This window comes from Ahaetulla prasina, chromosome 17 (genome assembly GCF_028640845.1).
Source record: "Ahaetulla prasina isolate Xishuangbanna chromosome 17, ASM2864084v1, whole genome shotgun sequence".
NCBI lineage: Eukaryota > Metazoa > Chordata > Lepidosauria > Squamata > Colubridae > Ahaetulla > Ahaetulla prasina.
The window spans coordinates 3,132,055-3,156,909 of NC_080555.1; the positions used below are offsets into that span (position 1 = coordinate 3,132,055).

A 24,855-nucleotide genomic window follows, 5' to 3' on the forward strand; every position below is an offset into this window, starting at 1 on the left:
TTTCCCTTCTCTCTTCCTTTTCTTTCTTTCCTTCCCTCTCTTTCTCCTTCCCCAAAGAGGAATAAAAAGGCGCACAGGCTAAAGAAATACCAACCTTTAATAATAACTATTTGATTTCCTTTGGTATATTCGAGAGAAAATCAAACCGATACAAAGTGTGTATAAAGGAGGTGGAGAGAAGGGGCTGAGGTGGGCTTGTGGGGTGGGGGGGTGTCCCGCAGAGTAGCAGGGATAGGCACAATGATAAGAGAGTAAAGCTACACATTGGCCTCCGAGTATAACAATATACATGCAACACCAAATTATCACACTTTATGTACAGACTCCGCAAAGAAATTGGGAAGGGAACCAGTCTCAGCGCGGGAAGACAAATCCAATTTTCTTCTTCTCTTTTCAGCTTTTTGTTTTTGGATGGGGAGGGACCCTCACTTCAGTTTTGGGACTGCCTTCTTGGAAACCGTCCCAAAATTCAGGAAAACATCCTTTAATCCAGAGAGGGATGTTCAGGAGTGGTGGGATTCAAATAATTTAACAACCGGTTCTCTGCCCTAATGACCGATTGGGTGGGCGTGGCCATGGCGGGCGTGGCCAGGGGGTGTGACTGGCAGCACTCGGCCTCCTGCACCCCCCTGGGAGCAAAAACGGGCTGTGGGGGCTCCCCCCACACCATTTTGGGCTTAGAAGGTCTCCCTCCATTTACCTGGAAGCCAAAATGAGGCGCATGGGGAGGGCGGGGAGGGGAGGAGCAGAGCCAGGCATCAATTTAATTACCAATTTGTCCGAACCGGCTGAATCTTACTAGTGCTTAGCCTGGGCTTTTGCGGGTGGGGAGAAAAGAAGGGGATAAATTATGGGGCAACCATGACGGATCAGAAGGAGGCGGGTGAGAAACAACTGCCCCTTTCTCCATCCTGACCCCCAAAAATCCAGGCAGCCACGTGAGAACCTCCAGAGCAAGAGGAATTTTGCATAAAATCTGACCTGAAAAAGGTTCAAGGCACACGCAGAACGTATATAAAAATGCGTCAGCGGGGGTGGTGGTCTGTGGGCAGAGAAGAGCGAGGTTTCTGCCTTCCAGACCCCGAACGAGTTGTCCTTTTAATTTCCCTTTCTTTTTTTTGTGCTTTAAGCAATAAATTTTCCCCCGAAAATAAACCCTTCACGGGGGACTTTGGCATCGGTCGCACCTGGCAGAAGACACGACGAGGCGCTGTGTGTTGCACACGCAAGATCGCCCGTCTGTTCTGAACAGTTAGCGGAGGAGACAAAAGCCGTCCAAGGCAAGGAGGACTCGCGCTCGAGACCGTCGACAAAAACCGAAGCGGGACCGTTTTCTCACCGAGGACTAGAAGAATCTTGGCTAGACGGCGCTTCGCTCCAACCAGGAAAAGCCGGGCCGTGGCGAGACGTAGAGAGGAAGTGGTCGGGAAGGGCACGATGGGTTTTGGGGCTCAAGCGAGTCCCTTCGCCCCCCCCGAAAATGCTTTGGCAGAGGAGGCAGCCCATTCTAGCCGCTGTCAGAGAAGTCCATAGGACCGGGGGAGAAAAAGAGAGATGGAGGCGTTCCGGCTAGAAGGGCGTTTGTAGTGATGCGGCTCCGGTTGTCCTGCTCATTGTCTCCGCTCGACGGGCTGTTGTAGGCACAGCTCGCTGCCGGCCGAGATGATGGGCAACCGATTGTCCATATGGTGACTGATCAAGTGACTCACACTTTCAAAGCGATGATCCTTCGTCCGAACCTGGGTGTGAACAGATTGGAGAGGTTGGCCAAAGAAATATAGATAATCCTAGAATTACGACCACCGATCGGGCCCAACGTTTTCTGCTGCTAAGCCGGACAATTGCTGAGCGAACCGTGCCCCACTCTTATCACCTTTCTGGCCACCGTCGTTAAGGGAATCACTGCACGTTGTTTACGCTAGGAAGACGGCCGTTAAGTGAACCCGGCTTCGCCACTGATTTTGCTCATCGGAAGGTTCCCAAAAGGAAATCAATCACCTGCGCCTCTGGACACCCGACTGTCATAAACATGAGTCAGTCGCCCAGCGTCCGAAGTTTTGATCACGTGACCCTGGGGGATGTGGCAACGGTCATTAAGTGCGAAAAATGGTCCTAAGTCACTTTTTTTCAACGCCGTTGTCACTTCGAACAGTCACTAAACGAACGGTTGTTCAGGCAAGGGGCCACCTGTATCCGAGCTTGGCTTTTTGAAATCACGTGCCATTCCCGCCAGCCTCTGTTACAGGCAGTCCTCGACTTATGGCAGGTCGCTTAGCAAAGTTACGACAGGCTCCGAGGAAGCTACTTGCGACCTGGATTCAAAGTTGCGACGTGCTTTCGAAACTGCTAGGTTGGCAGAAGCCGGGACGAGTCACGGGAGCTCCCCCCCGTGACGCGGCACCAGGGATTCGAACCGCCGACCTTTCGATCGACGAGCTCAGCGTCTTAGCCCCTGAGCCACCCTTTTCTTTCTACGTTATGCATGGACCAAACAGCAAAAGTTTATATAGAGGGAGAAATATCAATGATAAAATATTCCATGCCGTTTTCCTTCCAGCAGATGGGGGTCCCGTCAACAAGACAATCCCTTCTCCCCCCCCAACTTGCCCAACCCTCCCCCCTATAATCCACCCCAGAATCCAACCTACCACTCCCTCCGGATCGACGAGAAGAAGATGTTTGGGTTGTCCTCCCTGAAGTCCCGTGAGGACGTATTGTCCTGGCGTGGTAGTGCTTTCCCGCACCAGGAAATCCCCGTTGGCTTGCAACAGCTTCTCCGATTCTTTGCGGCTCATTTGACCGTGATACCATGGTTCCCGCCGGAGTTGCTCCTCCATGGTAGCTGGCGGGTGGGACGGAGGAGTAGGGGGCGGCGGGGGCGCCCGCAAGGCATCCTCAAAAGGCTCTGTGGACAAAGATAAAGAGGAATCGGTGTATTTCAAGGCATGGGAAAGATTCTATGTCTGGTTAAGAAAAGAGATAGAAATAAAAGACAATAAGACAGATAAACGATGTCAAGAAATAGAAAATAAATGAGAAAAACGGTTACGAAGACATAGAAAGCCAGATACCGCCAGAGTAAATGGAAAAGGGGGACGGGGAAGAGAAGATTATAGATACAAATGTACAATTATGAAATGATAAGATTGGGTAAAATAGAAAAGAAACTGGAAACAGAAAGTATATATTATCAGAAGATTGGAGTTGCTCGGATACCGAACAAGGGAAATATCATAAAACAAAGAAGAAAGAAAGAAGAGAGGAACAGAAGGTAAGATAGAGGAGGTGAAGAAGAGAGAGGGATGGAGGGAAGGAGAAGGAGGAGAGGAAGATAAGTCAGGGGATAAGAGTAGGAGAGAAGGTGAGAAAGGAGGGAAAGAGGAGTGGGGGAGAGGAAAGGGAAGTAGGCGTGGAAGAAGGTAGGAGGAGGAAGAAGGTAGGAAAGGAGGAGGAGGGAGGGAGGAAAAAGAGAAGAAGGCGGCTTGTAAAACGGAGGGAAAGAAAGGGTAGAAGAGCAACGCCAAATGCAATTAAAATATATTATTATTGTGCTTTCTTTAGAGAGAATATGTGTATTTAAGAATAAGAAAATGTACATTTACTATATGTGTGTAAGAAAATATAAAATAAAAAAACTTTTTACAAAAAAAAAAAGGCTCTGGGGAGGAAAGCCATCATTAGAAGTGACCTATGATAGCCAGTTCTCAACTTACAACCACAATGGAGTCCTAAACTTCCATTGCCCAGCGAGACCAGTGAGTTTTCCCCCCCCACCCCATTTTACAACCTTCCCTGCCCCGGTCCTTAAGGGAACCACCACCGTCGTTAAGTTAGCGACACCGTTATTAAGCGAATCGAGTTCTTCCACGGACTTTGGCTCGTCATTGAGGTCGCAAAAGGGGATGATCACATGACCCCGGGGATATTGCGACCATGTCATAAATACGAGTCAGTTGCCCGGGGTGATCCGGGAATTTATTTATTTATTATTTATTTATTTATTTAATCATATTTGTATACCGCCCTATCTCCCGAGGGACTCAGGGCGGTTAACAGGCACTTAAAAACACATAAATACAGCATAAAAACAATTAAAAAACTTATTCTAAAAGCCTAATTGGGATTTTCTAATTGGGATCGCGCGACCATCGGGATGCTGCAAAAGTCGTAAGGGTGGGAAGTGGTCATAAAACAGAGCAACAGAGTTGGAAAGGGACCTTCTAGGTCATCTAGTCCAACCCCCCCTGCCCAAGAAGGAGACCCTACACCATTTCCGACAGATGTCAACCCAGCCTCTTCTTGAAAGCTTCCAGGGATGAAGTTCCCACAGCGACCGGAGGCAATCGGTCGATTGTTCTGACTGTCAGGGGAATTCCTCCTTATTTCTAGGTCGAATCTCTCCTTGATCAGTTTCCATCCCTTGTTCCTCGTCATAACTTCGGTCGCTAAACGGACTGTCGTTAGTCGAGGATTGCCTGTATACAGGAACTGCAGCCAGACCCTCCCTCGTCCCCTTCCGCTACTCACTCATGTCAAAGAGGTCTCGCTGGATGCTGCCGTTGGAAGTTACGTTCTGGAGGCCCGGCTGCAATTTTTCCAAATTTTGCACGTTGACGTAGGAAGGGTCCACCACGAATTCGGTGCGGCCAGGAGGGCCCCGGTTCCTGCCTGAAAAGTTCGGGGTGGGTGGGGGTGGGGGAGGAACAGGATGGGATAAGAAACTCCCCCCACAAATACGAAGGACCAGCTTATGGTGTTTTCCAACCTTTGCAACTTTTAAGATATGTGGATTTCAACTCCCAGAATCCCCCCAGCCAAGATTTTAACTTATATTGCCGGATCACCTACCTTGTGTGACCGAATGTGGCTTCTTGGATTCGTAGTCCCCAACAACCACTTGTCCGACAGGCTACAGGATGGAAGGAAGTTAGTTTAATTGAAGGTTTATATCACGGGTCTCCAACCTTGGCAACTTTAAGCCTGGAGGACTTCAACTCCCAGAATTCTGGCTGGGGGATTCTGGGAGTTGAAGTCCGCCAGGCTTAAAGTTGCCAAGGTTGGAGACCCCTGGTTTAAATGAATATTTTAAGTCCCGTTTTCCCGCAGCCTAATATCCCTGCAACCATTATCTTCTTTTAACGACCTCATAACCCCTTGCCGGGTGGAGTCTGGGCAACTGAATGGAGCTAAGTTTTTACTGGCCGGATGCCCTTCCCTGTTGCCGGTGCGGAGTTTTGTTCAGCAGATATATATATATATTCCAGGCAATGGTACGGGTAAATTGAAGAATTGTGTCTGGTTGGGGGTCCATTTTTGGGGGAGAGGAGCAGGCTAGAAGAAGGTGGGAGTGGCTAGCAAGGATCTCAAGGGCCCGACGAACCCATTTCACAGAATATAGAGGAAAAACTGAGGACAAGTGGCGGAACACGGAGCACAAGTTGCGTCAAGACGTCTGCACTTACAAATGACTTACATCGTGCACAATTGTCAGTGGGGGGGGGACTTACCAAGGTGGCCCCCAAATTGTTGGGGTTCTGAGCCGCCGCAGCCCCTTCCCGCAAACGCAGGTCAACTACCCCTCCTAAAGGAGGTTCTTTTCCGGGGAAATCGTTGTAGTACTGGTGGTCAGGAGGCGGCGGCTCTTCCTCTTCGTCCCAAGCGGAACCGTCGAACCCGGCCATCCTGGTCAGGGAGTGGTGAGAGAACCAAATCAGGAACACGGAGGGCGGTCCTCGACTTACAACCACAAACGGAACCCCAAAATTTACGTTGCTAAGTGAGACACCTAAGTGAAATTTTACCCAAGACCTGTCTTACCACAGTTAAGTCAATATAGGCAGTTCTCGACTTACGACCAAGCATGAAACCCAAAATGTGGCTGAGATACATTAAGCGAATTTTGCCTCACGGCCTTCTTTGTCAAAGCTGTTAAGTGAATCACCTCAGCTTTTAAGGTTGCTAAGCGAATCTGGCTCCCCCCCGTCCCCCGTTGACGTGGCTCGTCCGATGGTCGCAAAAGGGGATCCTGGGGACGCTACGACCGTCGTAAATACGAGTTGCCAAGCGGCTGAATGTTGATCACGTGACCACGGTCGTAAGTGTGTGAAAAGTGCGACTTCGAACGGACACTAAACGAACTGTGGCAAGTCGAGGAATACCTTCATGCACAACCCCACCCGGGCAGCGGGTTCCAATCCTGCTTTGTGCTACCTGTCGTGCGGCGTGACGAGTTTAGGAGGATTCTTCAGGTACTGCTTGAAGCGCAATTCGAACGCTTGTCCAATGGTGCTGATAACATCTTGCGACAACCCTTCGGGGCACTCCAGGATATGGCAAGCTGCAGAGAGACACCCAATTGATTATTGATTACTGATTAATGGATTATTTGATTACTGATTAATGGATTATTTGAACCACAGGAGCCTATGGAAAAAAAATTTTTCCCTCCCATCGCAAACTACAGGCAATTTACGGCTTACGACGACAATTGACCCCGAAATTTTTTGTGGCTGAAGTGAAACATTGGTTAAGTGTGTTTCACTCCGTTTTACGACTTTCCTCGCCATAGTCGTTAAGCGAATCACCGCAGGTGTTCAATTAGAAACACGGCGGTTAAGAGAAATCCGGATTTCCCCGTTGGTCCACGAAAGGGACTGCGACCGTCATAAATGCGAGTCAGTTCCCAATTTGGATCCCGATGACCGAAGGGGGAGGGGGCAGATGCAACAACGGTCATTAAGTGTGAACAACGGTCCTAGGTTGCCTTTTGTTTAGTGCCGTTGTAACTCCGAACGGTCACTAACTGAACCGTAAGGCAATCGTGTTTCCAAGCTGAATTGGAAGCCGGAGGGGAAAAAAAATGAAACGGGCTGCAGGAAAAGAAGCCAGGATTAAGCCAGGATTGGCAGATCCAAGCCAAGATGACGGAAAAACTTACCTCTGTGATTGACGGGGTCTTTGGCAACGTAAGCGACGTATTCCGCCGTATCCTGAAAAAAAAAAAAGAGCAAAATAAGTTGGCGAAAGGCCAGATTTGGAGAAAGGGTTAAAAAAAATTAAATTGCACACGCGTGTAAAGTTTTGCACACTTGCACCCAAAATATAATACCCGGATTTCTGGAAGTTGCAGCCTTTTATGGCTGTGAAAATACACAAAGGGAGTCCTCGTCTTACGACCGTTCGTTTAGGGACCGAAGTTACAACGGCCCTGAAAAACGTGACTTACGACCGTTATCCACCCTTACAACCGCTGCCGCCTCCTTGTGGTCATGTGACATTTGGCAAGTGATGCGTATTTATGTCCCGGGGTCATGTGATCCCCTTTAGCGACCGTCTGACGAGCCATTATCAATGGGGAAGCCAGATCCACTTAACAACCGTGGAACTAACTTCACAACTGCCGTGATTCCCTTAACGACTTAAGAGAGGACGTAAAATGGGACAAGATTCACTTTAACAATTCTCTCGCTTAGCAAGGGAAATTTTGGGTTCCATTGTGGTCCTAAACCGAGGACTGCCTGAAGATTAAGAATAAAGATTAACCTGCAGGTTTAAGGTTGAACTTCTGTTCCTCGATCCCCAATTAATCTGAATTAATTACTTAATTGGTTGATTTGTTTTTTCATCCAATATAAAGAGGACGATCAGAGTGATGCGGTGGCCTAGAGATGGAGCTCCCGCCTCACAATCAGGAGGGCTGTGAGTTCGATCCTAGGTAGAGGCAGATATTTTTCTCTCTCTGGCCACAATGAGAATATATCCGCCGAATATAACTCCGTACTGGCGACACGAAAGGTATCCGGCCAGTAAAACACTCTGCTAGCTCCATTCAGTTGCACAGACTCCATTCCGCAAGGGATTATGGGGTTGTTAAATGAAGATGACAAAGGGGATGACCAGAAATCCACCGGGTTGTGACAGAAAGGAACAGAGAGGAAAAACAAGAAGGCAGGAGATCCGTTTTAATCCACTGGGATTCTCACAAACAAAGAAAACACCAGTGGAATTTTTTGACCGGCTGAGCGCCGAAAATCCTTCGTTATTTTACGCTCGCTTCAAATAATGGCGGGATCCACTGTAGCTCTGCCCCAAAGGATTGCACGTTTTTTGGGGGGGCAAGAATTGGGGGGGGAAGGAAAAATACCTCATGATACTCACCGGATCCCCTCCGGAAGCGAACGAGATCGACTGCATGTGATGATTGGCGATGATCTACAAATCGAAAGCAGGATAAAATTGAGACTGGAAGTCGAGCAGTTCGAATCAGAGCAAGAAAAACACAACACGGACGGTCCTCGGGTTACAACATTCGCTTAGTGACCGTTTGAAGTTCCAACAGCCCGGGAAAAAAAGGGACTCGGGACCGTTTTTCACGCTTAGCGACCGTTGGATCAAGGGATCCAAATTCCGACGCTCGGCAGCTTGGTGTTTATGATGGTGGCAGTCTTCAGGGGTCCTCTTTTGCGACCTTGTGATGAGCAATATCAGGGAGGGAAGCCGGATTCGTTTAGCGACCGTGTGATTCACTTAACAACCCCTGACAGGAAAAGGTCGTAAAATGGGGGCAAAACTCACAAATATCTCGTTCAGCAACAGACGTTTGCACGTTTTTGGGCGAAGACCAAACGATTGAGGGCCCGGAGAGGTTTTTCCCTCTGCGTCGGGCGACGCACGTCACAAAGCAAGACCTGGTTAACGTGCAGGGCCCGAAGGGAACCGTACCTGTTTACAGTCGGACGCCATGAGGTTCAGGCTGCTGGTAGAGATGGTCAACGTAATGGGCATAGCGGCGAACTTCAGGTTGGTCTTCCCGAGGATGGAGTTGAGCGCCCGGCCGCAGGGCTGCCGAAAGGAAAAAAAACAAACAAAACAGAATTCAGGCAAGTCCTCAACTTATGACCGTGATGGAGCATCACCAATTTAGGTCACTAAGCGAGACATTGGCAAACCAATTAGGAACAATAAATTATTTATTTATTTATTTATTTTATTTATTTATTTATTTATTTATTATTTAAACTTTTATACCGCCCTTCTCCCAAAGGACTCAGGGATGTAATGTACAGCCTACATTAAAACAGTTAAATATACAAACTTAAAATAACAATTAAAAAACTTATTCAATAAAGGCCGAAATTAAAACCGTCAAATTGACCATATTAAAATACCCAATAAAATTATTAAAATTGAAAAAAATTGAAAAATTGAAAAATTTAAAATTCAGGCCAGTCCCGCTTGGATAAATAGATAGGTTTTCAATTCCCGGTGAAATTCAGGCCCGCACGGCAGCCGGCATGTTACAGGGGGTTCTCGACTTACAACCACAATGAGGCTCCACATTTAGGTCCCTAAGCGGGACATTGGCGAATTATGAACAAGAGTTCAGGCCCTCGGGCAGCCAGTATGTTACAGGCAGTCCTCAACTTACGTCCACAATGGGGTCCCACATTTAGGTCACTAAGCAGGGCACTTGCAAATAAATTATGAGCAATAAACTCAGGCTGCTCGGCAGCCAGCATGGACAGGGGGTCCTCGATTTATGACCACAATGGGCCCCCAAATCTAGGTCACTAAGTGGGACATTGGCGAACAGATTATGAACAATAAATTCAGGCCGCTCGGCAGCCGGCATGTATAGGGAGTCCTTGACTTATGACGACCATTTGTTTAGCGACTGCTCCAAGTCACAACCGCACTGAAAAATGGGCCCTATGAACAGTCCTCGTACTTATGACCATTGCAGCATCTCTACGGTCACGGCTCAAAATTCAGGCACTCGGCAGCCGGCATGTGTAGGTAGTCCTCGGCTTACGACCACCGCTGAGCCCCAAATTTATTTATGCTAAGCAAGACAGCGTTTCAGTCAATGTGGTCTGATTTTTACGACCTTTCCCATTTTGGACAAACGGCTGTCCAATCTCGTCTTACCTTCCTCCTACGCACGGCTCCCTTGTTGCTAGGCACAGCTTCACAAACCAGGCCTATAGCCTCCCTGCAGAAGAAGAGGAGGAAGAGGAGGAGGAGGAAGAGGAAGAGGAAGAAGAGGCGGAGAAGAGGAGGAGAAAAAGGAGGAGGAGAAGGAGGAAGAAGAGGAGGAGGAGGGAGAAGAGGAAGAAGAGGAGGAGGAGGAGAAGGAGGAAGAAGAGGAGGAGGAGGGAGAAGAGGAAGAAGAGGAGGAGGAGGAGGAGGAGGAGGGAGAAGAGGAAGAAGAGAAGGAGGAAGAGAAAGAGGAAGGAGAGGAGGAGGAGGAGAATAGGAAGAAGAGAGGAGGAGGAGAAGAGGAGGAGGGAGAAGAGGAAGAAGAGGAGGAGTAGGAGGAGAAGAAGGAAGAAGAGGAGGAGGAAGAGGAGGAGGAGGGAGAAGAGGAGGAGGCGGGAGAGAAGGAGGGAGAAGAGGAGGAGGAGGAGGAAGAGGAGGGTGGAGATTAGAGCATATCAAACACACGATGCCATCTTAAATATGCAACCATTTCAAAACAGAGCAATTCCCCGTAGACTGGTGTGTGTGTGTGTGTGTGTGTATAATTGTGTGTGTGTGTGTGTGTGTGTGTGTGTGTGTGTGTGTGTGTGTGTGTACGTGGGGTGTCTCCAAAGCCCCTGGGGGTCTCAGCAAGCAGAGAGAGACAACAAACACACAAGTTCTAAACTGTGCAGACTGATGCTGGATAAATGCTTCCTGTCGTTGGTGAATTAATTGGGGAGGGGGGAGATGTAGTCAGTGAGGGCAGGAGCCCCATCGGACGCTTCTCCAGCCCTATCTAGCCACGCAGACCCCCGTGTCTGGCCGTTAATGGACTGGATTGCAGAGGGGGAAAATACACACAAACACACAACAAACACACCTATCTTCCTTCCCTTTTAACTCTTTCCTGTGTTGGGCTTTTCCAAGAGAAAGTCTAAGAACAATGTTCTTTTAACCTTCTGCTTGGTATAAATCGAAGCTGAGCATCTATTATAAGAGATTAAACCAGCATTTTTCAAACTTGGCAATTTTTAAGATGGGTGAAGTTCAACTCCCAGAATCCCCCAGCCAGCCTGCTTTAAGATGGGTGGACTTCAACTCCCAAAATCCCCTAGTCAGCCTCCTTTAAGATCGGTGGACTTCAACTCCCAGAATCCCCCAGCCAGCCTGCTTTAAGATGGGTGGACTCCGACTCCCAAAATCCCCTAGCCAGCCTGCTTTAAGATTGGTGGACTTCAGCTCCCAAAATCCCCCAGCCAGCATGCTTTAAGATTGGTGGACTTCGACTCCCAGAATCCCCCAGCCAGCCTGCTTTAAGATGGATGGACTCCAACTCCGAGAATCCCCCAGCCAGCCTGCTTTAAGAGGGGTGGACTCCAACTCCCAGAATCCCCCAGCCAGCCTGCTTTAAGATGGGTGGACTCCAACTCCCAGAATCCCCCAGCCTGCATGCTTTAAGAAGGGTGGACTTCCACTCCCAGAATTCCCTAGCCGGCGTGCTTTTTCACCACTATCTGGAGACACATTATCTTTAATGCACCTCACTTCACGGGAGCCAATTTATTTCCAGCCCCCATTTATTCTATTTGCTCTTCAAAAAGCCAGCAAAAAGCCTTGGGTGCACGGTGCTAGTCCTTATGAAACGCTCAGCAAATTTTATTTATTGTTATTTTTGCCTATAACTTGGAGCAGAAGGACGATCTGTGCAGGGAAATTCAGAAATGACAGGCAGGAACTGTCGTGTCCCAAAAGATGGTGCATGTCCGAGAAGCGCCACTGAGGTAGAAAAGCACTTTTACAGAATGGGACGGACGGACGGACGGGGAAGATGTCCCAACCATATCGCTAGCCTGTTCACCTGGTGACTTGAGTCCTGGTGCTGAAATCGAGGGCCCGCATGGACTGCAGCACTTCCACGCAACCCATGTACTGCGGGCGAGAAAGAGAGCAGAGGTAAGAAAATACCAAAGAAATCGGGTGTCTTGATTCCTAAATATTTATATTCCGACTTTTATTCGGTTTACAAGGAACTCAAGGCGGCCAACATCTCCCAGTACAACTTCCTCCTCCTGTTTTACCCCACAGAACAACCACCCTGCAAGGTGGGTTGGACTGAGAGAGAAGGACGGAGCCAAAGTCACCCAGCTGGCCAAAGGCAGGACTTGAACTCACGGTCTCCCGCTTTGTAGCCCACTAAAGGTAAAGGTTCCGCTCGCACATACGTGCCAATCGTTCCTGACTCTAGGGGGCGGTGTTCATCTCCGTTTCAAAGCCGAAGAGCCAGCGCTGTCCAAAGACGTCTCTGTGGTCATGTGGCCGGCATGACTCAATGCCAAAGGCGCACAGAACGCTCTTCCCTTCCCACCAAAGGTGGTCCCTATTTTCCTACTTGCATTTTTTAAGTGCTTTCGAACTGCTAGGTTGGCAGAAGCTGGGACAAGTAACGGGAGCTCACCCCGTTACGCGGCGCTAGGGATTCGAACCGCTGAACTGCCGACCTTTCGATCGACAAGCTCGGCGTCTTAGCTACTGAGCCACCTTGTACTAACCACTAGAGCACACTTTATCCATTCCTTCTATCACCCTCTCCACGTGATGGGTTGAAGGATGAAACCCCTGGGAAAAATTTGTTTTCTCCAATCAACTTTTAATAAAATCTGAATACAGGCACTCGCCCGCTTACAACCATTCACTTAGTGACCGTTCCAAGTTACGACAGCACTGAAAAATGTCACTTACGAGGATAGATAGAAGATATATGGATAAGCAGGCATAAGGAGAGAATGAGGGAGGGAAGGAAGGAAGGGATGAAGGGAAGGAAGGGATAAGGGAAGGGAAGAAGGGAAGGAAGGAATAAAGGAAGGGATGAAAGGAAGGAATAAAGGAAGGGATGAAGGAGGGAGAAGAAAGGAATAAAGGAAGGGAAGAAGAGAAGGAAGGAATAAAGGAAGGGATGAAAAGAAGGAAGGAATAAAGGAAGGGAAGGAAGGAAGGAAGGAATAAAGGAAGGGATGAAAGGAAGGAATAAAGGAAGGGATGAAGGGAAAGAGGGGGAAGGAATAAAGAAAAGGATGAAGGGAAGGAGGGGGAAGGAAGGAAGGAATAAAGGAAGGGATGAAGGAGGGAGAAGAAAGGAATAATGGAAGGGATGAAGGGAAGGAAGGAATAAAGGAAGTGATGAAAGGAAGGAATAAAGGAAGGGATGAAGGAGGGAGAAGAAAGGAATAATGGAAGGGATGAAAGGAAGGAAGGAATAAAGGAAGGGATGAAAGGAAGGAAGGAATAAAGGAAGGGATGAAAGGAAGGAAGGGGGAAAACCTATTTCCCTGAACACAGTCGCAACCACTCGCCACCCCTTCCCCGCTCCCTTGCCCCCCACCCCCGAGCCCCAAGTGTGCAAGCCTCGCACAACCACCAGCCTCCTCACTCACCCGGACCAGGTACGAGACTCCGGAACCCATCACCTTGTCGTCCCGGTGCAGCCAACCCCGGCTGGGTTTGTTGACGAAACTCCCGTGCCGCGTCCACTCCTCGCCGCCCAGCTGTCCGCCTTCGACCCTCATTTTCTTCCCGCAGCTCAGCTTGTTCATATCCTGGGAATAGAGACCGACGACAACCCCCGTTGAGTCTGGGAAGGTGGCGGCGGCGGCAGCTGCCCCCGGAGAGTCTCCGGGGACCCCCACCGTCTCTCGTGAAAAAGCCCGGAGGTTGAGCAAAAAAGCCGGATTCGAGAGTTTCAAATGAGCCATTTTGGGGAAGAAGGAACACAGCGTGGTGGGGCTGCCGTCCGAGTCGGGGTCCCCCGCAGGCAGCATGGGGCTGAGGGAAGACGAGGAGCCGGAGCAGGTCAGCGACGGGGCAGCCCCGTGGGAGGAGGAAGGGTCAGGAGAGGGGTCCCCCTCGGCCGCGGGGGTCCCTTCGTCCAGCGAGGATGGCGATTCATCCTGCAAGTGGGTGTATTTCGGCAGAAAATCCATTTTTTTGGGGGGAAGCCTGCAAAGCGGGAGGGGGGAGAGGAGGTGACCACAACGGTGACCGTCAGGATCCCCCAAAAGTCCAAGTTGATCCCAACGAGACGTCTCGGCGAGTCCCTGCTGGCATGCCGAGAACCCGCGGACCTCTGCTGCGTCCTGCTTTTGGGCCCACCACCGACACCCCCAAATCAGGAGGGCCTTCCAACCCCCCCACTCCACAAATCAGCCAGCCATCAGTGTTGACCCAACAGGAAGCGTCCCGCCAGATGACCGGTGACCCCGCACGACCCCCGTGAGAGGAAGGTCTTTCGCTGACGTTTACACCCCTCGTAAGGCTGTTTTTTTTAGAAGTTCCATTCCGGCTGCAGCACCGCCTGTTGAACTCCCGCCTGCCACGGCTGCTCCCAGAAGAAAAAGAGGGCCAGGTTTCTGCTCCGTTGATGCTACAATTCCCACAAAGGACTGTTTTTGTTTGGTTTTTTAGAAATTCTTGGTCCTTCCCCTCCGACTGCTGCCGCACCGCCTGTTGAACTCCTGCCTGCCTCGGGCTGCCTGTGCCCAGCCTCGGAGAGGAAGACGGCGAGGCCTCTGCTCCGTCCGTTGCTGGCGTTACTCCGCCACAAGGGCTGTTTTAAAACTTCCTGGCCCTTTCCTTCCAGCTGCAGCACCACCTGTTGAACTCCTGCCTGTCTCGGCTACCCTTCCAACGGCCCCCACGGCGAGACACCTCATCCTCTCCGGTTTGAGCAAGAGCAGCGACTGTGCGGATGAGCCTGGCGGATGTGTTTTTTTCCTCTGGATCGGGGTGGGGGGTACTAGGTCGATACCCGTGCCAAGGGTGGTAACGGGGCGAGGTGGGGGGGGCGGCGCTGGCAGGCCTCCCTATATCAAAGCAAGGCTACCCCAGCCGCCCATCCACGGAGGGTCCGAGCAGCCTCCCGCACGGACGGATGCCAATAGGACCCAAAGACAATATGAAGATGAGTCGCAAGATAAAAGGATGGGGAAATCCACTTAGGGCTTGCACCAGATGTCTGGACCCCCCGTTTTGGATGAGTGGAGGGAGGGGACGAGCTGGCCGAGAGGGTCCCCCTTTCTCCTCCTGGGTTGCAGTTCCTGCTCCAGCTTTGCAGCCCGGCAGCTGGGATCTGGCTGGAAAAATCCTTTCCAGGCAGGGAAGGCGGGGAAGGGGAAGGGCAGAGGCAAGAGGCCAAGTTCCCCCCCTCTTCTCTCTCTCTCTCTCTCTCCCCCCCCACTTTCCAGGCCTGGTCACTCACTGCTACCAAGGGGAAGGGCAGGGTGCTGACTCACACCAGCTGCCTGGCCTCGCCCACCTCAGCGGGGAAGAGGGGGGGGGACGACGGATGCAGGCAGAGGGGGAGGTAGGAGGGGGATGCCCCAGGAAAGGAGGGGGGGGCAGAGCCCACCTGGGTTGGTCAAGGTAGGAGGGACAGGGCATGGGTCAGGGTGACAGTTGGGGGGGGCAAGCGAGGGAAGGGGGAAAAAAAAGAGGTTTGCACGAGTGTGTGTGCGAGGGCAAGGCTTGTGGTCCTGATTGGGAACGTTCGGAAATCCGTAACTTGCTGCAATCTTTCCCTCGCCTGGGTCTCTTTTGATTCCCTTGCAATCAACAGGAGAGGTGCAACGTCCCGGCAAGGTAGGCCAGACAGAGCTGCTCACCTCTCTGGAGGGGAAGAGAGAAGGGCTGCGGAAGGGAGGGAGGAAACAAGGAAGATGGGTGGGGAGGAAGGAAGATGGGAAATTGAGGGGAAGGAAGGAAAGAAAGAAGGAAGGAAGGAAGATGGGAAATTGAGGGGAAGGAAGGAAAAAAAGAAGGAAGGAAGGAAGATGGGAAATTGAGGGGAAGGAAGGAAGGAACGAAGATGAGTGGGAAGGCAGGGAGGGAGGAAGAAAGGAAGGAAGGAAGGAAGATGGGAAATTGAGGGGAAGGAAGGAAGGAACGAAGATGAGGGGGAAGGCAGGGAGGGAGGAAGAAAGGAAGGAAGGAAGGAAGATGGGAAATTGAGGGGAAGGAAGGAAGGAACGAAGATGAGTGGGGAGGCAGGGAGGGAGGAAGAAAGGAAGGAAGGAAGGAAGGAAGATGGGAAATTGAGGGGAAGGAAGGAAAGAAAGAAGGAAGGAAGGAAGATAGGAAATTGAGGGGAAGGAAGGAAGATGAGTGGGAAGGCAGGGAGGGAGGAAGGAAGGAAGGAAGGAAGGAAGGAAGGAAGGAAGGAAGGAAGGAAGATGGGTAGTGAGGAAGGAAAATGGGTGGGGAGGGAGGAAGATGGGTGGGATGGATGGATAGATGGATGGAAGGAAGGGAAACGGGAAAAGAAAAGAATGAAAGAAAAAAGAAAAGAGAGAGAGGGAAAGAGTAAACAGAAAAAGGATAGATGGACGATATAGATAAACAGATATAAGAGGGAAATGAACGTGGGGAGGGAAGGAGGAGAAAAACGCAAAAAGGAAAGAACAAAAGAAAGAGGGAAAGAGAAAGAATGAAAGGAAAGAAAGAGGACAGATAGATGATATATAGATGAAGAGACAAAAGGAGGGAATGAGGAAGGAAGGAAAGAAGAAAGAAAAAAAGACTGAGGAGGGAAGAAGGAAGGAAGGAAGGAAGGAAGGAAGGAGAATGAGGAATGTCTGAATTGTGACGTTGCAACCATCGTTGCCATCGTAACTCTGGTCCGTAAACGGTTGTAACCCAGGACTACCTATACAACATTTAATAATAATAATAATAACAACAGAGTTGGAAGGGACCTTGGAGGCCTTCTAGTCCAACCCCCTGCCCAGGCAGGAAACCCTACACCACTTCAGACAAATGGTTATCCAACATTTTCTTAATTTTTTCCAGTGTTGGAGCATTCACACCTTCTGCAGGCAAGTCGTTCCACTTATTTGCCTTGGGCTGTACTTGCAAGGTTTTGTGTTGCTGCTCTTGTTGTTGTTGTTGTTGTTATTGCAAAGATCCGTCACTTGCAAAGCACGGCACCGACACAGCCTGCGAAGCCGCGGTTTCCTTAACGGTTAGTTGACTTAACCCCAAGCTCTGCTTTTCGCATCAGGCGCGCGGAAGAAAAAGACTTGAAAAACTCACATTTGAGGTGAAGGAGGAGAAAAAAGGGCGCGAAGCTGGCACGAAGCAAAGACGGAGCCAAAATCCGGAGCAGGCGGCCCCGGCTGGCCCACCAAACCGCCTTCCGAGGAAACGCCAAACTCTCCCCTCTTTTGAGGGGTTGAAACCTGTGACTTCCTCCCTCTGCCCCCCCGCCAAGAGGGCTGCAGGGAAGGCAAACTTTGCAAAAACTTTCTCGTTGCAAGGAAGGGGACCCCAAAGCATCATATTTCGCCCTTCTCTAAGATTGGTGGATATTAGGACAAGAGACGCTGAATCGTTTCATTCAGTGTTTCTCGACCTTGAAAATTTTAAGAGGGGTGGGCTTTGACTCCCAGAATTCCCCAGTCAGCAGGCTTTAAGAGGGGTGGACTTCAAGTCCCAGAATCCCCCAATGAGCATGGTTTAAGAGGGGTGGGCTTTGACTCCCAGAATCCCCCAGCCAGCAGGCTTTAAGAGGGGTGGATTCAAATCCCAGAATCCCCCAATGAGCATGGTTTAAGAGGGGTGGGCTTTGACTCCCAGAATCCCCCAGCCAGCAGGCTTTAAGAGGGGTGGACTTCAAGTCCCAGAATCCCCCAGCCGGTAAGCTTTAAGAGAGGTGGGCTTCAAGTCCCAGAATGCCCCAGTAAGCATGATTTAAGAGGGGTGGGCTTTGACTCCCAGAATCCCCCACCCAGCATGGTTTAAGAGAGATGGACTTTAAGATCCCGGGCTCGAACAGCGGGTCAGACTAGAAGACTTCCGAGGTCCCTTCCAACACTGGTATTCTGTTGGGTTTTGGGGTTTTTTTTTCCCTTCTGCACCGACAAATTTTGGTGGACAACCAACGGTTGCTCGAGACCGAAAGCCATTTCCTGGACAGTCCGTGTCCGGCCGTGGGTGGGCAGTGGCGAAGCCCCCCTTCCTTTGGGGAGGGCCGAAAGAGGGGGAAAAAAATAATAAACAGGACAGAGGAAGGCGTGTGGGATGGCGGGTTTGGCTCCTAGCCTTACCACCGGATGCTCAGCTGGCTTTTTGGACCTCGCTCAAGGACCCGGGGAGGGGTGGGAAGAGAAGGCAGGAAATGAGTCCTCCCCATCCCCAGGAGACCCCTCCGCAGCCCCCAACTTCCTTGGAAAGCCGGGGAGGGACATGGTCCAGTTGCTACAAGCTCTTATGCCCAAACGTTTTGAATTTTTCACCCAGGGATCCAGCCTCAAATTTGCAGCATCCCTCTAGATGGGTCGGGGGACTACGTATCCCTTCATTCCCAGCCAGCGCCGGAGTCCAGTGCCGTCGGAACACGGGTTCAGGAGAGGCTGTCCTTGACAAGAAGCGTAATTGCAAACTTTGCAGATGGGTTTTTTTTTTCTATATAATCCCAGTTTTCCCAAGTTTTTTAATTTCTTAAATGCAATGCTTTTGTTATCGAGAAAATCCCCCACCGCAGCCAGCCTGCTTTAAGATGGACTGCAATTCCCAGAATCCCCCAGCCAGCCTGCTTTAAGATGGACTGCAATTCCCAGAATCCCCCAACCAGCCTGCTTTAAGATGGACTGCAATTCCCAGAATCCCCCAGCCAGCCTGCTTTAAGATGGACTGCAATTCCCAGAATCCCCCAACCAGCCTGCTTTAAGATGGACTGCAATTCCCAGAATCCCCCAGCCAGCCTGTTTTAAGATGGACTTCAATTCCCAGAATCTCCCAGCCAGCCTGTTTTAAGATGACTTCAATTCCCAGAATCCCCCAGCCAGCCTGCTTTAAGATGGACTTCAATTCCCAGAATCCCCCAGCCAGCCTGCTTTAAGATGGACTTCAATTCCCAGAATCTCCCAGCTGGCACGCTTGTCACCCAAAGGCCAATTTGGAGACCTATTTAATGCAGCTGTTTTGGACAGCCGGTCTCTTTTCAGCACTCGCTGATTTGCTCTAGAGAAGTCACCAAATCTTTGGCCGAGGATGCTAGTCCTCATTAAACTCACCCATCCTTCCCCCCCCCCCCCCCGTATCTTTTGAGCAGAGCAAACAATATTCAATCCTGGCCACACTGCAGAGTAATCAAAGTCACCAAAAACAGCCAACCACGCAGCAAAAATATTTGCCGATGTCCTCGCGGGTGCGATAATTATACAGCAACAGAGTTATATCCGGCTGAATTCCTGGGCGTGTTTTTTAACTTCTATTTCCTCCTTTACAAAGGGCCCCTTTTTTTACAGCCCCCTTGGCTGGCCGTATTCCAACAGGTGAAGAAGCTTCCTGGCGCGCACAAACCGCGACACGTCAAATTTTGAGTCCTGGTTCCCCACCCACCCCCGAAAAAAAACACATTTATAAGGAAAATTTGAATCCCCTCTTCTGTGCCTCTTTCGACAGGTCTCGTGTGTGTGCGCTAAGCCGTGGTTTGTCTCAAGGAAATAAACCGCCATCGGCGGTTCTCGCAAACTAAGCCACCATCGGCGGCGTTCTCACAAAAGCCAAAGCGGTTAATAACTGGGAGTGAAGCGATCGCACCGTTTAAATCCCGTCACCGCTTTTAGAGCAAAGCTCAGCGAACGTTTTAAACCGAGTGGACTTCAAGTCCCAGAATTCCGCCCGCGGGCATGGCTGGCTGGGGGGGGGGAATTCTGGGAGTTGAAGTCCATCCCGTGCTCAGATTTTGATCAGGAAGGAAGGCAAGGAAGAGTAGCTGAGCCCAGCACCGTAGTCTATAAGCAAGGAGAAGGGAAGGCGCCCACCCTTACCGTGTACTCCATTCCGGGCACCGGTAGATCTGTTCGTCGCGGGAGTCAAACCTGCATTTTGGTGACAAAGAAGGAATTAGGGAGGGAGGGGGCTCCGTGGGAAAGGGGCTGGAGAGATTTTGGGGGAGGGTGGGGAGAGAGAGGGGGGGAGGGCAAGGGGAGTGCCTTCATTTGTACCCTATCTCTCATTTGTTCTCGATCTTGGTGACCTTCCAGAATTCCCCAGCTAGCATGTTTTAAGAGAGGTGGACTTAGACTCCCAGAATTTTTCTTTCTTTCTTTCCCAGAATTCCCCAGCCAGCGAGCTTTTTTAAGAGGGGTGGGTTTCAACTCCCAGAATTTCTCTCTCTTTCTCCTTCTCCTTCCTTCTCAGAATTTCCCAGCCAGCGAGCTTTAAGAGGGGTGCGCTTCGACTCCCAGAATTTCTCTCTCTTTCTCCTTCCTTTCTTCCTTCTCAGAATTCCCCAGCCAGCATGCTTTAAGAGGGGTGGTCTTCAACTCCCAGAATTTCTTTCTCTCTTTCTCCTTCCTTCCTTCCTGGAATTCCCCAGCCAGCGAGCTTTAAGAGGGGTGCATTTCGACTCCCAGAATTTCTCTCTTTCTCCTTCCTTTCTTCCTTCTCAGAATTCCCCAGCCAGCGAGCTTTAAGAGGGGTGGTCTTCGACTCCCAGAATTTCTCCCTCTCTTTCTCCTTCCTTCCTAGAATTCTTCAGCCAGCATGCTTTAAGAGGGGTGGGCCTCAACTCCCAGAATTTCTCTCTTTTTCGCTCTTCTTCCTTCCTTCCTAGAATTCCTCAGCCAGCATGCTTTAAGAGGGGTGGGCTTCGACCTCCCAGAATTCCCCAGCCACTCCTGCCTGCTGGAATGACACAATCTGCCTTTCCGAGGGGACCGATCAGAGGTGGACAATCCCAACGGGGGACTGTTCGCTGCCAGAGAATCACGTAGAACCTCCAGGTACCAAGGCAATCTATCTCCGAAGTCCGGCTGGGCAAAGGAAGGAGCTGCCAAGCTGCTGCTATTAGGGATGGGTGGGCTTGGAAGGAGGGGGGTGGAGTGCTGGGAATTATTATTATTTTTTTATCTAAAGGGGAATTTTAGGGACTCTTGCACCCCAACCCGGAAGCTGATCAGCAGGGCATGGATTATTGTATTGCTATCCTGGGTTCAAGGTTGAGCTGGCGGGGGGGGGGGAGGGCGGGCAGGTGTCAAACCAAGAGGAAATGGTAGCATTTTTTTAGGGGTGGGTGGGTAGATCAGAGTTTTATCCTGGTTTGTTACATACATACATGGTTGTGTAATATGGTTGCTACAAGGTGCTCAATTCTTCATTTTCTCCCACAAATCCTGAACTTAAAAACTATCAACAGCTCAAATGCGGTCAAAGCAGGGTGTAAATTTCACTTCTGCAACAGAGTTCAAGCCCCCCCTCCCCCCCTCCACAAAGGGCCGATTTTAGCCCCGCCAAGCCCTTCCCGCAGAGCTCCCAAAAGGCAGGCGGACTTTATCTGACAACTACCCAGAACGGATGGATGGATGGATGGTTTTCCTCCCGGAACGAGGGTGGGGAAAAAGTTGATTTTTTTAAACACATCTTGGCTCATTCCTCCACCCCTGCCCCCCCCTCCTCGGTTGGCTTCGGAGCCAGGACAGGAAACACACAATTTTGGGATGAAGACCCAAGATGAGACCCCAACACACACACACACCAAAAAAATATTTGCCTGCAAAGGAGCAAAAATTGCATTTCCTTAGCTTTAGATTCGTCACTTGGTCAGCCAAGAGAAACGTGGCAAAAAAAATTTTTTTTTTAACTGAGACTTTACAGGAATTAAAGGGGGCTCGGACACAAGAAAAGCCCCCCTCGGCAATTTTAAGGAACGGGGGTCCCATCCTGCCCAGAAATATGAGGAAGGGGGGGTTAGATTGAGCGACAAGCATCAATTTCCAAGTGAAAAAAAACACCCAGCCCCCACCATACTTGTGTGCCAACAAAGACAAGAAGGGTAGGGAAAAAATAGAGATTTATTTAACTTTTCTGGCTTTATTAAGGCTCCTCTTTTTCCTAAGTGGAGGGGGGGGGGAAGAAAAGTAAAACTTAAAAAAGAAAAACTGACCTGCAAGAGGAGGAGGATGTAGTCCTTTTTTTTTTTCCCGGTGGGCCACTCCAGTTTTTAAAAAAGGGATGAAATTTGAGAATGCAAGAGTCCTCCTTCTTAAGGGGGGAGGGAACGAAGCAAACTCAAGTTTGATGGGAAGGGCCTGATTTGGGGGCTGAATTTTATGGCTCCCGTTTTTTTGGTTTTTTTTAAGGGGCAGCCGGACAGCAAAAAAAAGGTGACAATGGGACACATTTTTTCTTTTTTTGCAAAGTCTCACCCAACTTGGGTTGAGAAAATCTGTGCTCGAATCCTTGGTTGGCGGAAGCGACATCCAAGGAGATGATGAATCAAGGTTTGGAAACTAAGCCACGAAACCTGGCTTGAATTACGAGCACCAACTCCACACGATAGGGACAGATGGACACACACACACACACACACAAAAAACTCTCAAAGAAAAGGGTGCAAATATGATGCGGCTTGAAAAATTGGACAGAAAACCTGAAGGTTGTTGTGGAAAGAGGCAATGATTGGTTCTTACAAGGGAAAGAAACCCCACAGGCTGGATAGGGGTGCAAAATAGGAAAAAAAAGGACAGATTTGGGTCTAAAGATTTGCAGAGTTTTTGAGGTAACCGACAAAGGCCAAAATAAGTGATTGGTGTTTTTTTTTTCTCCAAAAGAAAAACAGGCGAGAGGGAGAAAGAGTCACTTTGGGTAGTGTATCAATTTAATAAATTAAATCAATTTAATCCTGGCCCCAAGCTTTTGCGATGGAGAGATTGGCAGCAAATCCATTTGATAAATAATCCCCACCCCGCCTTCCAATTTTGCAATATCGAGGCTTGCAAGCAAATCCGTTTCATCAAAAGAAACCATCCAGGCTAGCCCCAAACTTCGCAACTCTTACTTAGGCTTTTGCCTAGAGAGGCAGGCAGGCAGGCAGGCAGGCAGGCACACCCAGCAAGTGGTTTGCTCAATGTTGAAAAACGTTAAGATCGCAGACCATTTTTTCCCCCCAACACTCTCCAGCTATGGAGCCCCCCCTCCCCCCCGCAAAAAGCTCTTAGAGAGGGTTCCAGAGACCATCTTCCACCCCCCTAGAGGGCCCGTCCCTGAGAAACAACAAACAGGATATTATAGGCTCTTTCTGCAAACGGAGGGCGACTCGCATTCGCCTCTTTTGCATGCTCCCCCGCACCGTCTCCCCCGGTGGATTTTCATCCCATCCGCGCAGACCACCAAAGCGGAGCCGGGTTTATCCTTCTTCCTCTCCTTGCTCGCCCCCCACACCCTTCGGGGTCCAGCAGGTAGCCGCCAAGGGACAAGGCTGGAAGAAGAGCGCTTGCCCGTTTGCCCCGCGGAGCGCTCCGGAGGGAAGCAGTCGAGCAAACAGTGCGGACGTCTCGGGCGCAGTCTTCCCTCTGGTCCGGCACCCGTTTTTTTGTTTTGTTAAAAGTTATCTTTCGGAACGGATTTCCCTCTGGTCCGCCAAGACGCTTTCTTTTTTCCCCCCTTCCTTTCTTCTTTTTCCCTTTCTTCTTTTTCATTTCACTTTTTCCTTCCTTCCCTCTTTCTCATTTCCCTTTTTCTTCCATCCACCCTTTTCCCTCATTTCGCCTTTATTTTTCCCTTTCTCATTTCCCTCTTCCATTTTTCCTTCCTTTCTCATTTCCCTTTCTTTCTACCTTTTCGCTTCTCTTCCCATTTCCTTTTCTTCCTTTATTCCCTTTCTTTCCTCCTTTTTTCCCCTCTCATTTCCCTCCTCCATTTCCCTTCCTTTTCTCCTTTCCCTTTTCTTTCTCCCTTTTCTTCCCTCATTTTCCCCTCTTCTTTTTCCTTCCTTTCCCTTTTCTTTCTCCCCTTTTCCCTTCCTTTCTTCCCTCTCATTTCACCCTTTCTTCTTTTTCCCTTCCCTCTTTCTCCCTTCCTTCCCTCTCACATCCCCCCCCCCTGGCTCCGTCGTGCAGACGATCGGAGGCGGGTGGGGGGGGGACGGACTTAAGGTCTGGCACCGTCAGTCTCTGAGTAAGTGATTAGTAACCCGCTTCGATTACAAAACCAGGATGAGCTGCTCAGCCCGGGAATCCCTCCGGCGGCGCTTCCTCGGAACACGAGGGGGAAAAGAAGGGAGGGGAGCAGATTTTTTTTTTCCCTTCCCGGATTTTCGGGAAAACCACCAGCGCTCTCGACACTCGGGTGAGCCTCGCGCCGCCTCTCCTTAAAAGGGAGGCTCCCCCCTATCCCCCGATACGTAGAGCCTCCAGCCGCAGAAGTAATCTACTTTTTTCACGTCTCTAAAAGGCGAGGGATAGCCGTACCCGATCCCGCAAAGGGAGCGCTTTGCAAAGGGGCTATTAAAAATAAAAACCAACGCCGCAAGGTGGTAAAAAGGAAAATGGTCCCTGCCTCCCTCGCAGGGCTGTTGTGCAACCATAGAACCCCTTTTCCCAGCTTCCCCGAATCGAGTAAAACGACCCGCAACTGGGCGAATATGCAAGGTTGCGCGGTGCAGTATGGATACAAAAAGGGAGAGAATGAAACCCACTCTTACCGGGGTGACTGCACCATTTGGGGAGGGGGCAAAGGGCGGCGAACTGGGGCTGCTCCGACGGCGCCTCTCCGACCAAACTTCTGGGGCTCTTGGAAGGCTGCCCCGCCCGTTTTTCCCCCACCACCAATCGTTTCCGGGTTCGGTCCCGCCTTAGAGGAGGGGCTCCCAGCTCACCGCCCCCTTGCCTTTGGCAGCCTTTCCTACACTTCCGGTAGCGCCAGTCTTGCCTTGGGACTCGCTTTCCCCACTCCTCCCCGTGTCAGCTGGGACCCACCTATCCCTTTATTTCCACAGGGATATTATAAAGTGGGAGACAGTACGCTATGCGAGGGGGGCGAATAAAAGACTACACAACTTCAGTATTAAAGATAGTCGTAGTCTTCACATCGGTCCTCAGGCGACACAACAGAAGTCTCCTC

General features: G+C 50.3%; 1 protein-coding gene across 2 annotated transcripts; it reads right to left on the minus strand.

The window, feature by feature from the left end:
* Positions 1-79: 79 nt before the first annotated feature.
* Positions 80-24,589, minus strand: SHC1 (SHC adaptor protein 1). 2 transcript variants are annotated; one of them, XM_058160325.1, is made up of 14 exons: positions 24,437-24,550; positions 19,782-19,832; positions 13,392-13,553; positions 11,819-11,889; positions 9,928-9,991; positions 8,722-8,841; positions 8,158-8,211; positions 6,938-6,989; positions 6,211-6,337; positions 5,508-5,682; positions 4,849-4,909; positions 4,528-4,668; positions 2,649-2,905; positions 80-1,739 (listed from the first exon to the last, which is right to left on the minus strand). In XM_058160325.1, the coding sequence occupies exons 2-14, from the start codon at positions 19,791-19,793 to the stop codon at positions 1,611-1,613; spliced, it is 1,425 nt and encodes a 474-aa protein (XP_058016308.1). In that variant the 5' UTR covers positions 19,794-19,832; positions 24,437-24,550; the 3' UTR covers positions 80-1,610. The 2 variants fall into 2 exon arrangements, with proteins under 2 accessions (XP_058016308.1, XP_058016309.1); XM_058160326.1 differs by lacking the exon at positions 19,782-19,832 and having other exon boundaries at positions 24,437-24,589.
* Positions 24,590-24,855: the final 266 nt, after the last annotated feature.

Bases quoted from the DNA above. Each gene is read 5' to 3' on its own strand.
- SHC1 (XM_058160325.1), bottom strand. The intron at 8,212-8,721 runs GTACGGTTCCCT...TTCGATTTGTAG, and splicing joins TGGCGTCCGACTGTAAACAG to ATCATCGCCAATCATCACAT. The intron at 2,906-4,527 runs GTGAGTAGCGGA...CTTTGTCCACAG, and splicing joins GCGAGACCTCTTTGACATGA to AGCCTTTTGAGGATGCCTTG.